This window comes from Zootoca vivipara, chromosome 4 (assembly GCF_963506605.1).
Source record: "Zootoca vivipara chromosome 4, rZooViv1.1, whole genome shotgun sequence".
Taxonomy (NCBI): Eukaryota; Metazoa; Chordata; class Lepidosauria; order Squamata; family Lacertidae; genus Zootoca; species Zootoca vivipara.
The window spans coordinates 48,129,825-48,142,525 of NC_083279.1; the positions used below are offsets into that span (position 1 = coordinate 48,129,825).

General features: G+C 40.9%; 1 protein-coding gene across 1 annotated transcript; it reads left to right on the forward strand.

Annotated features, from left to right (window-relative positions):
• ZBTB21 (zinc finger and BTB domain containing 21) lies at nucleotides 1–8,888 on the forward strand. Its single transcript, XM_060273557.1, has one exon. It carries the CDS (start codon nucleotides 1–3, stop codon nucleotides 3,157–3,159), a length of 3,159 nt encoding a protein of 1,052 aa, XP_060129540.1. The 3' UTR covers nucleotides 3,160–8,888.
• Nucleotides 8,889–12,701: the final 3,813 nt, after the last annotated feature.

Here is a 12,701-nt window from a genome sequence, read left to right on the forward strand (position 1 = left end):
ATGGAGGGACTCTTGCATTATATAAATCCAGCACATGCTATTTCTCTCCTAAGTGCTTTAAATGAGGAACGACTAAAAGGGCAACTTTGTGATGTTGTTCTGATAGTGGGAGACCAAAAATTTCGAGCTCATAAAAATGTTCTGGCTGCCAGCAGTGAATATTTTCAGTCTCTGTTCACTAAAAAAGAAAATGAGTCTCAATCAGTGTTTCAGCTTGACTTTTGTGAACCAGATACTTTCGACAATGTATTAAACTACATTTACTCATCATCCTTGTTTGTTGAGAAAAGTAGCCTTGCTGGTGTGCAAGAAGTGGGCTACAGTCTTGGAATTTCCTTTCTTACTAACATTGTTTCCAAAAGTCCTCAAATTCCATTGCCTGCATGTCCTATTAAGAAAATATTTTTCCAAGAGGATGATGAAAGCAATTCCCAGAAAAGGAGTGTCATAGTTTGTCAGAGCAAAAATGAAGCACAGGGAAAAAATGTTGGTCAAACCCCACATGATGTAAGCCATAATTCTAAGTCCTCGTCCTCAGTTACTGTCAAACCTAAGCGGCCACAATCTACACAGCCAATTGAGTTTCTACATAGCCTATCGCAAAATGAAAGGAGATGGCTGAAAGACAGTTCTTTAAGATATTCCAAGTCCCATGAACATTCTTCGGCTACAGCAGATGATCAAAGCAGAACTAAAAGGGATGCAGTATTGTCACAGAAAACATCAGTAGAGAAAGAAGTGGCAGCAGATGAAGCAGGAGGAAGTGATCAGTTCCTAAGAGGAAAGGCAGCAGAAGTACCTTTGAAAAGACCTTGTCCACCAGTCTTATCATTACGTAGCTCATCCGAATCCACATTTTTGTTGAGAGAGACAGGAAAAGGAGCTGGTCCAGGGGAAGACAGGAATTTGCTATACTATTCAAAGTTAGGATTAGTGATCCCATCGAAGGTATCTGGTCCTGCGAACCAAAGTGTTGACAGGAGTGGGCCACTTGTAAAAAGTCTCCTTCGAAGGTCATTGTCCATGGATAGTCAAGTTCCTGTTTATTCTCCTTCTGTTGACTTCAAGTTTTCTCAAGGACCTTCAGTGGTGAACAACACACAAGGGAGAATGTTAAATGTAATGTCACAAAAGCCATCTGTGAAAGAGTCTTCGGGAGAGGCAGCTTCTAATGACAAGACACATGTAATGTACCCCCATCGCCTTAGGTCCTTTAGTGCCTCCCAGTCTGGAGACAGGGAGGTTGCTTCACCTCTTAGAGAAATACGGATTAAAACAGAACCTAGCAGTCCACTTTCAGAGCCTTCTGAAATAATAAGAATTACTGTTGGGGATGCTTCATCATCTTCCATTAAGATCAATGCTTTTAAAACAGAAGATGATCATAAGGTTCTCAGTAGACTCCCAGCTAAAAGGAGGTTTCAAGCAGACAGAAGGCTACCACTCAAAAAAATTAAAGTGGATGAACATGCTTCCCCTGGGTCCGAGGACAATTTTGAGGAAAACTCAAATCCTAAACCCCGTGATGCTGATTTCCCAGATTCTGACATTAGCAAAGATGAATATAGTGAGCTGGAAGAAACAAAGCCTAACAAAAAGTTTAAGTGCAAACATTGCCTTAAGATATTCAGGTCAACAGCAGGCCTTCATCGTCATGTCAATATGTACCACAACCCTGAAAAACCCTATTCTTGTGATATTTGTGATAAGAGATTTCATACAAACTTCAAAGTTTGGACGCATTGCCAGACACAGCATGGAATTGTGAAGAACCCTTCGCCGGCTTCCAGTTCCCACGCTATCTTGGATGAAAAGTTCCAAAGGAAATTAATTGATATAGTGAGGGAGCGAGAGATTAAAAAGGCCCTGATCGTCAAGCTAAGGCGTGGCAAGCAAGGTTTTCAAGGACAGGCTGGTTCACAAGCACAGCAAGTCATCAAAAGAAACCTGAGGTCGAGAACCAGAGGAGCCTATATATGTACCTACTGTGGGAAGGCATATCGCTTCCTCTCACAGTTCAAGCAGCATATAAAAATGCATCCAGGGGAAAAAGCAGTTGGAGGAAATAAGCCACTTAAGCCCAAAGAGGAACCTCGCATCGAAAGCCCAGTAGAAAACAAAAAAGTTTACCAGTGCCGCCTTTGTCATGCTAAGTTTCCCTCTCTTCTTGAACAGGGGAATCATGAGCGGCTCTGCCGGAATGCAACCGTCTGCCCATACTGCAGCCTCCGTTTTTCTTCTCTAAGCCTGAAGCATGACCATGAAATGGCATGCGAATACAAGAAGCTCACCTGTGTAGAATGTATGCGCACTTTCAAATCCTCTTTCAGTATTTGGCGTCACCAGGTTGAGGTTCACAATCAAAATACCATGACTCCGACAGAGAATCTGTCTCTGCCGGTCCTGGAACACAACGGCGAAGTGAGCGGCACTTCCAGGCTGCATTCTCAGCTGGAGCCGAACAAGACGAACAGCTTCGTTGCAGCCAAAGAAGACAGCGTGTTCAGCGACTCCTCTGAGCAGATTAATTTTGACTCGGAAGATTCCTCATGCCTCCCCGAAGATCTGAGCATCTCCAAGCAGTTTAAAATCCAAATCAAAGAAGAGCCTGCAGATGATTTAGAAGAGGAGGTCTCTGAAGGCAACCAGGAACACAAGGAAACCATCTCCAATAAAGACACTGGCTTGTGGCCTTGTGAAAAATGTGGGAAAATCTTTACAGTACACAAGCAGCTAGAGCGCCACCAGGAGCTTTTGTGTTCTGTGAAGCCCTTCATTTGCCATGTATGCAACAAGGCCTTCCGCACAAATTTCCGCCTGTGGAGTCATTTCCAGTCCCACATGGCACAAGCTACAGAGGAGCCTGTGCGAAAGGAACCTGAGATTTACGCACCAGCTAATTCTCCGTCGCCCCCACCTTTGCCTCCTCCCCCACCCCTTCCCAAAATACAACCTTTGGAACCCGATAGCCCTACTGGGTTGTCAGAAACTCCTTCAGCTACTGAGAAATTATTTGTCCCTCAGGAATCGGACACACTCTTTTACCACGCTCCACCACTTTCAGCGATCACTTTCAAAAGACAGTATATGTGCAAACTCTGCCATAGGACATTCAAAACTGCATTTAGTCTTTGGAGTCATGAACAGACACACAATTAAAAGAAAAAGGCATAAAGAATGCCTACAATGGATTTTTAAGATTTAATTTCCCTGATGTTTCTGAAGTTACAGCATTTGAAATGAAGTTTTTATATACACAGTATATATAAAGGGACAAGAACCCTCAGCAATTAAATTTGACATTTGTGGTGCAGCTTTGGATGTGGAGATTAAGGTAAACTCAATTTATTGTTAGTAAATTGCTCATATTTTAAGGCATTGTGGTCTAGGATCTCCTACTTAATGAATAATTGCATTCATTTAAATCTGGTTACATGTTCTTCAGCCTGTGAGCCTGGTATATATGGATTTATATAAAATGGCAACAGCAAGTTAAAAGAGTTTAGAATAATGCAAATCCTGAAAAATGTTTATTGTTTTCACAGAGATTAATTCTCTCATGGGCGCCATAGAAATATTGGTCATTCATTTGATGTTAAGGGAAGAAATTGAGAATTTTGCTGTGTTGACCTTGATCTTATTGAACGTTAGCAATAACAAATAAAACCTCGTTTGCGTTAACTTGACCCTTATTGAAAACTGATTAACATGGAGTTTTTTGGTTACTGAAATTTTCTGTATGGATATTGTGCAAGATACAATACAATTAAATGTTAGCAATATGTGAATATTTGGATTTTTATATATAAAGTAGCAGCCAGCCTGCTTCCAGCCATTTTAAAGCATTTTTGAAGGAAGAGTATCAAAATGAAGATGCTTTATTTGGGCCTCAGAGGCCGATATTCTATAGATATTTTGGTAACTAGACAATGTGCTAAGCAACTGCCAACTGATATCCTAATGCAAACTATATTACTGTTTTAAATACAAAACAGCATTGAGTGGATGTTGAAAATTAAGTTGTGCTTTGTTTCTTCTGATTTGTATTGGTGTGGATGTGTTTTATTACAGTGGAATGTATGACTATGCTAGTTCTGAAAAGGAGAAGCAAATGCAATTTTTTTGGTGGTGAGCTCTGCTGAGACTACAAGAAAGTTTTTTGGGGGGAAGTTCAGATGTAAATATTTACATATGTATAAGTGAATAAAATAAAAACACAGAACCTATATTAAATATAACTAGTTCGGAAAGGAAAATACAGTACCACAAATGTATTTCACAAATAATGAGCAGAATGTTTCTCTTACCCTGTATCATACTTTGAATATCTTTTCGTTTTGTACTTAAATAATAATAATAAAAAGATTGTTTAAAGCATATGAAGTACAATCCAATGCTCACTTAGGCATGCTTAAGGCCTATGGGTTGGATTCAACGCTGTTGTTCCACTTGTACCGCAGACTTCTACTTGTGCAATAGAATGTCCCCCATTCACCTGCAGACCCCTCAAAATCTGCTCCAGAGGCTTGGGGGACCCTACCGAGTAGATTTTGGGGGAGTAACAGGGGGGAGATAAAGTTTTGTTGTGCAAACGGAATTCTGTCACACAGCGTTTGATAGGACTCGTTGATTTTTGTGGGTCTATTTTTGTGGTGACATGCGGTCATTCTTACTGTGTAAAGAGCATGTAAATTCCACTTCATCCAGTGCAATTTACACACACACCTATTTATAGGACAGGGGTAGCCATATACCTTTTCCAAAGATCCATGTGTGCTTAGATTATATGCACAAATTCTCGTACACATTAAGTTTTCTCATACCTGTTGAAATAAAGGCAGAAACCATTGGGTAGGCAAGTTCTGTGTGCACTTTGGTACTCATGCAGTTGGAAAAGACTACTGGAGTTGGGTCATTGAGTTGAAGCAGGGCACTTGCTCCCAAATGGCAGAGTGGCATCATTAATACAGATATCTGCCAGGAAGCTCTTGCGGTTTTGTTTCCTACTCAGGAATTGACATTTAAAACTAATGAATTGCTAGTTGCATTTTAAACTTACGGTAATCTAATAGACTTGCCCTCACGGTTCATTCTAAGGTATGAACGCTGTAGTTGAATTCTTAGCTTTTGGAAAAGCTAAGTGGGAAAGTGGGAAAAGACAATAAACTTTGGTGTTCAGCACCAAGTAATTATGAGATTCATTAAAAGGAGTGAGAACTTGGTTCTTGAGTTCATGTAGAGCGGGAGTAACAACTGCCACCCCAATTTTAACTGAATTTATTTTTCAGGAATTATATTGATATCAATAGAATCAACTTCCATGCCAGTCCGGAAAGAACAACATCATAGCACATTTCCTAAGATTTACTACAAATTTGGAAAATAGTAGTAAAGAACCTAGTAGTACTTCCCATTAAGAAGTAATTTTGATCTATTTAATGCCATTAATGTGAAATATGGTTGGGGTTTTTTTTACTTGTTTTCTGAAGACTAGTGTATTAGAAGCTGCTTTTGAAACCCAGCTATATATTAAAAGCATGGGGAACTGCTCTTCAGAAATGCAAATAAAATAGCTCATTACCTGCATGGATCTTCCATGGCTCCGTTTTAAGATCCAACAGGGTGTGAGGCATACAAAAGTTTGATCTTTCTTTCCCAAACACTTAAGATTTTGCATGGCTTTCAAGTGGAATAAGAACATCAAGTGATAAAAGCATGAGTTGTGGCTTCGAACCCCATGTGGCGTAAAAGATTCCTGCACTGCTGGGGGTTGGACGAGATGATCTTCTGGGTCCCTTTCAGCTCTGCAATCCTGTGATTCTGTGCCGTGCAATAGAACAGCCAATTCTAAAAGTGGGAGCGGGGCCTATTGATTAGGAGCGAGACCTTTTTCTTTGGGCTATAAGCAAATATTTGTATCAAAACTCTGCTTATTCCATACTTAAAAGGTATTTAGGGCAGTATGCTCAGGGCTTTTCTCACACATTCCAGAATACCTTACCCATATCTGTGTGTAGCACATAAATACCTTCTGCAGAAATAGTAGAACCTTTTCCAACTGCTGTGACGAGAAATTTATGCTAGTTGCATCTTTTCTCCTTTAGTTTACACGTTGCGTGTCTCCATATGTTTATCTGCCTAGAGATGGGTATGACTACTCATATGTAGACAGCAACGGAAAGTGCAACTCAACCTGCCTACAGTTTGTCCATTGGTTTTATACTATGCGGTCAGTTTCATTCATCAGAACTTCACTGATGTTAGTTATAGAATTTGTATTAATTTCAATGGATTGGAGTCCATATCGTCCTTTCTAGATACCAGTATTTTATACTAGCAGGGCTCCTGTGCCTTTAAGCAGCTATGGAGCAGACATTTCCCCCAGCTTTGACTCCATACTGGGAATAGCTTCACCTGTTGAATTTCTGCTTACAAGCCTTGCCAAAACCAGGTCCCCCCACCTCAGTCCTAGAAAAGGGAAATATGCCTTCATAGCAGTGCTTTGTTAACTGAACCCTCAAGCATCTAGAAAAGGGAAGCCTGTCTAATAAGTGCTTCACTAACTTAATCCTTAGGCAGAAACTTCAACAGGAGTTCTGCTATATTACTATTTGGGTTATAGTAAGGTAATAAAACCTAAATAACTAGGAGTTTAAAGACTACGATATGCTTTTTAAGAAGTGGGGCTTTTTCTTACAAAAATAATACTAAGGATTTTTGTTAGTTTCTAATGTTAGGTCTGTTTTTGTTACCTTTTTCACATCAGTTCTCTGTTTTTTAAAAAATAAAATAAAAACCCTGCCTCTCAGAATACTTTTTGGGTACATGTTTATAGACAGAGGTTTTCCCTCTAGGTTTTTAATCCAATACTTTAAAAAGCTGTAAGAGTGTTTATTTTGCTGGACATGGAATAAATATGCTTCTGCTTAAAGATTAATATATGTTTTAAAAGTTATAAATTATGGAATATGTTGCTTATTATATACCTTAAATCTTCAAGGAATATATTTAGTTTGACCATAATAAAAATAAAATGAAAAGTATTGATTCGTTATTTATCATGTTTAATTCTGCAATGCTCTAATAAAATACTAAAATAGTCTCATTCTACACAAGAAAAGGCTTTGGCCTTTTGTTTGAGTATATATTTTTATCAAATAAATTTCACAGTCTCTCAAACTGAGGGATTTGGATATTAACATGAGAAAAATATGCAGATTTTAAATACATATTTTACAATACTTATTTAGGTCTGTTGCTAAAATGGACGAAATTCAGCCCTGCTCCAAATAGTCACTTAAATGAGAATTTAATGTCAACATGTTCAGAAGTAGCCCTTGAAATTAAAGTAATTTCAGACTTTTGTAATAAGAGTATTCCTCCAGAAAAGATTAATCAACATCTGGAAATGGACATTTAATTCTGAAAGCACCAATACTTGAAAAAGTGATTTATTATTATTATTTCATTATTTATACCCCGCCCATCTGGCTGGGCCTCCCCCGCCACTCTCGGCGGCTTCCAACAAGTACCAAAATACATTAAAATATCACAGATTAAAAACTTCCCTAAACAGGGCTGCCTTTAGGTGTTTTCTGAATGTCAGGTAGTTGTTTATCTCCTTGACCTCCGATGGAAGGGCGTTCCACAGGGCGGGTGCCACTACCAAGAAGGCCCTCTGTCTGGTTCCCTGTAGCTTTGCTTCTCGCAGTGAGGGAACCGCCAGAAGGCCCTCGGCGCTGGACCTCAGTGTCCGGGTAGAACGATGGGCGCAGAGACACTCCTTCAGGTATACTGGATTTTGTTTTAAGCAAGTGCTTTGCTGAATTCTTTCTACAAATAAATAGTAACTGTGGAAAAAACCTCAGTATTTCTCTAAAAAGGCTACGTTTTTAGCTAGCATGTAGGTATTTAAACATACTAAGGAAATGTAGCATTACTTTCCCATCTACCTTTGTTGGATTTTTCTGTATGGAAAGGAAGGGTTATGAAAACCTTTTATATATATATAAATAGATGCTTAAGTTATTCTCCCCACCCCACCCCACCCCCACAAAGCAACTACTGTATATTCCTGCATATAAGACTACTTTTTAACCCAGGAAAATCTTCTCAAAAGTCGGGGGTCGTCTTATACGCCGGGTCGTATTTCTTATACGGCGAGTATATCCCTAACTCTATATTTTAACTGGAAAAGTTGAGGGTCGTCTTATACGCCGGGTCGTCTTAGTACGCTGGAAAATACGGTATTGATGGCTCACTTCGAATAGCCACACTTAGGTCAATGGGATAATTTCAGAGAATTGCATCTGGGTGTCACCCTTGTGATTATATATTGGGATACCTTTACTTTATTTACTCTCCTATATTTACTAGGGCAGTACACATGATCTTGCCAGATCCCAAACCAAATTCAAGTTGAACTGGGGTGCAGCTGGATTGGATTGAGGCAGCCCCAGGTCAGATCAGGTCCACCTGGGGTGATCTGGGAGTGTCAAGGGCAGGGGCAGATGTGCAGGCAACCTGCATGTGTTATCCCCCACCCCACCCAATGACCATGCTTAATCAGGGTTTTTAAACCTAATTAAACGCTGTGTACAGACTTGGGTTGGTAGGGGTCCAGATCAGAGTTGCTTCAATCCCAGGTCAGATCAGGGCCTGCTCCAAAGCAAATAGTTACCTCTCTCACATTACAGAGTTTTCCAAATTATTGTTGTAATTCCTGGATTCAGAAGTGGGGAATCCAAAAAAAAAATTGCATTTAGCAACTTTGATTCCAAACTAGTTCGATGTATTGTTTAGACCACAACTTCAATGAAATTTTTTCTGCATCTTTAGCATCATGTCTGAATCTTGACTATTGGGTTAGATCAGGCATAGGCAAACTCAGCCCTCCAGATGTTTTGGGACTACAACTCCCATCATCCTTGTTAGCTAGGGATGATGGGAGTTGTAATCCCAAAATATCTGGAGGGCTGAGTTTGCCTATGCCTGGGTTAGAGACACAAAAGATTATTTTTTAAGAGCTGAAGGTGGTTCTCCCACAGTTATATTTGATTCAGGAGATCTTTCAAGTTTCTAAAATGAAAAACCTTTCAAACCTGTTTATCAGCGCCATAGGAAGGTGTATCATCATAGGTAAAAAATGCCTTTACCATGTTTCTCTGGAAGCGTGTTTTTATATCTTCTTCAACCCTAACCCATTGTCATTAGCAGCTGGTATGTGCCTATAGTCCTCTGTAACATTGTTTACATTTTCTTGCCTCAGTATTAGGGTAAAATAAACGTACATTTCTTTTTCCTACAGTGGTAACTAGTTCATCAGTACTGAAACCTTGTATAGAGCTGAACTTTACTGTAACAGTCTGGGCTGTAGTGTTGTATACAGGTAACTCACAGCTTACGTGCATTTAACTTGTGCGCATTCAACTTTACACTCTTGGCAAATAAAAAACAAGTAAAAGGGGTCATCTGGTGGGGGGGGCCTTTGGCAATTCCACTCGCCATTGCACTCCATGTGTTTTGACTATATGTGATTTTGGCTTTATGTGTTATTCCTGGAACTTAACCCCCGTGTAAGTTAAGAGTTGCCTATATTCTTATCTCAAAGATTTTGTATGGCTTAACTTGACCTGTGAAGGAACACTATCAAGATGAGCACTCCATGAGGTCCTTAACCATTTTACCACTTTATATTATGAAAAAACTATCTAAATTATAGGCCTCCTATGGCGATATCATTTATTTTTAAAGGACCACTGTTGTCAATAGAGCTAAATCTGCTTCTAATTGCGGCATTGACACTTATATGGTAAACAATTAAATGCCTACATGTGAATATTGCTAATTCTTTTTATATCTCTTGAACCCGATTGTGTGGACTGCACCAAGTTCTTGGTTTTTGTGTCTGTTACATTTTAATTTAGTTTTGCATTTCATAGCACTTTTTTTGGTTATACATACTGCCAGTTACCTTTCAGCTGTCTGTGAACTGGTTGCTAATTTATTTTATCCCCTTCCTACAGCCAAAGGTCAAATTTAAATGGCTTGAGGGAAGTTTCAAAAGAAAATTAACAAAAAAGGCTGATTTTTCTTAATAGTATTCCTATCTACTCTGGGGCTTCTTTAAAAGGGCAATTGGAGTAGCCATCACCAATATGCAAAAAGGACTGTAATTTAACTTCTATTGACATTGCTTCTGATCTCAAACTAAAGATATATACAAATTTCATTAAAAAGGGTCTGTTTTTATAATTATTTATATATTGTAGGCATTATACTGGTTTAATAAATCTGTGCTGAATTTTAAGTAGCAATCCAATTAACTTTTTTAGGACTGAGAAATCCTGTTTTCAGAATCCCTTCTTTTAATGTAACGTTGCTGCTTTGTATTACTTTTCTACTGTATGTTTTCTTTACCTAGATCTTTATTAAGAAAATTTGGAGTAAAATAAACATGTTCTTTCGAGTGATTCTGTCTCATGGGAGTCTAATATGAAATAGGCTGCCAAGTGCTCCAGTTCTCATTAGGTGGCAGTAAGACCCTGTGATAGCAGAGGAACTTATCACTAGTTTAACGTGTTGCAGCATTGGGATACATAAATTTTGTATTTTCATGCTGTGAACTGCCCTGAGATATTTGGATGAAGAGAGTAGTATACAAATTTAATAAATTTCAGAAGTGTCACATGCAGCCCAGTTGCATGCAGGAGTGCTTCCAGGGCCACCTGCCCTGTCCTTTCCACCCTTCCCCCTCTGCCACTACAGTTCCTCCTTCCCTTTGCAGTAGTTTTCCCTGTTGCCCTGCCTGTGTAGTTGCTTAAAGGCGCACTCTGATTCTTGGGATCAATAGCTAGGCCAGCATAGTCTCCTTCCCTGCTCTTGGCTCCCATGTTTATAATGGAAGCTGGCAGCCCAGGCAACTGATGCTGAGATCTCATTAAAATCCAGCTGTGCAGTGAAATTAAACGGCATTTTTTTCTTTAGCACTTAAAAATCCAAGCAATTGTTTTACTGTTAAGATAAGCAGCAGCTTAGATGGGCGCCCTGGGTTCCATACTGGGGTGTCAGAGAGCCAGGACACTTCATTCCCTCCCTCTGTTCTCCTATGGCTGCTTTCAGGAGGAGAAAATTAGCTTTTGAGATTCTTCCCTGCTTTAGTTGGACAACCAGAAACCTGATGAAATGATCTGCTACAGGCATGTGAGGTCCTTCCAGGGATGTTTTGGGTTAAGTGTAAGCTTAACCCAAGTATTTTTGGTTATTTTAAACCTACCTTCTAACCATATGTCTCACCTGCCCCTTCACATTTATATATCTTAGCAGGTACCACTGTAATACAGACCCATAATGGGGCGGGTGTGCTGATGTACAACTTTTCCTAATGTGTAAACATGCTGCATGGAGTTGACTGGAGAATGCATAGAGTACTTTCAAAAAGCATTTTCCCCACAGAGGATGCACGACAAGAAAAAATTGTTTTATTTTACATAATCTCAATAACTCAAACAATAAGCATAAAACAATATACAAATACTTAGAAATTACAATTTATCACTTATATAGGTAAGCATACTGTGTCCATGCTTCTCTGCTGTTTTCTTGTTATAGGTGCCAAAAATCACACCAGACCATACATGTATATAACAGTCTGACCTTTAGCCTCCTTCAGTTTGTTCTTGCCAAACTTTTCCAAACCGAGGCAGCTTTTCTGTTCTTGCCAAACTTTTCTAAGCCGAGGCAGCTCCCTTTAGCTCAGGGGTCCCCAGACTTACCGTGCGGCGGGCCGGTGCCCGCCGCGCCGACCGCGCGGTGGGCCGGAGGGCAGGGGAGTGCGCGCGCAGCGGGCCGGAGGGCGGGGGAGTGCGCGCCCGTGCGCATGCGCACACGCGCCCGTGCGGGGAAAAAATCACCGAAAATCGCTTGTGCGCATGCGTATGGGCCTCCCCTGACCCGGAAGTGCACCAGAAATGACCTCTTCCGGGTCAGGAGAGGCCCATACGCATGCGCACAAAGGATTTTCGGCGATTTTTTGGCGATTTTTTAGATCGCCGCTGCGCCGCGCGCCGTGAGAGCGGGCGGCGGAAGCGGGCGGCGGGGGTCGTCGCGGGCCGGATTGGAAGGCCGATTGGGCCGCATCCGGCCCGGGGGCCGTAGTTTGGGGACCCCTGCTTTAGCTCTTCCCAAAACCTGGCCACCTTTCGAGGAGCTGCCATCGAAAAATGCCCTATCCACTTTTTAGGTCTATATTTTGTCAAAGCTGTCACATTTCTGTTTTTTGGTCTTGTGGTACATTGTTAAAGGTAAAGGGACCCCTGACCATTAGGTCCAGTCGTGACCGACTCTGGGGTTGCGGCGCTCATCTCGCGAGGGAGCCAGCGTGCAGCTTCCAGGTCATGTGTCCAGCATGACAAAGCCGCTTCTGGCGAACCAGAGCAGCACATGGAAACGCTGTTTACCTTCCCGCTGTAGCGGTACCTATTTATCTACTTGCACTTTGGTGTGCTTTCAAACTGCTAGGTTGGCAAGAGCTGGGACCGAGCAATGGGAGCTCACCCTGTCGCAGGGATTTGAACCACCGACCTTCTGATCGGCAAGCCCTAGGCTCAGTGGTGTAACCCACAGCGCCACCTGCGTCCCTCATGGTACATTGTTGTCGTTGTCATTTAGTCATGTCTGACTCTTCGTGACCCCATGGACCA

Bases quoted from the DNA above. Each gene is read 5' to 3' on its own strand.
- ZBTB21 (XM_060273557.1), top strand. From the start codon at position 1: ATGGAGGGACTCTTGCATTATATAAATCCAGCACATGCTATTTCTCTC.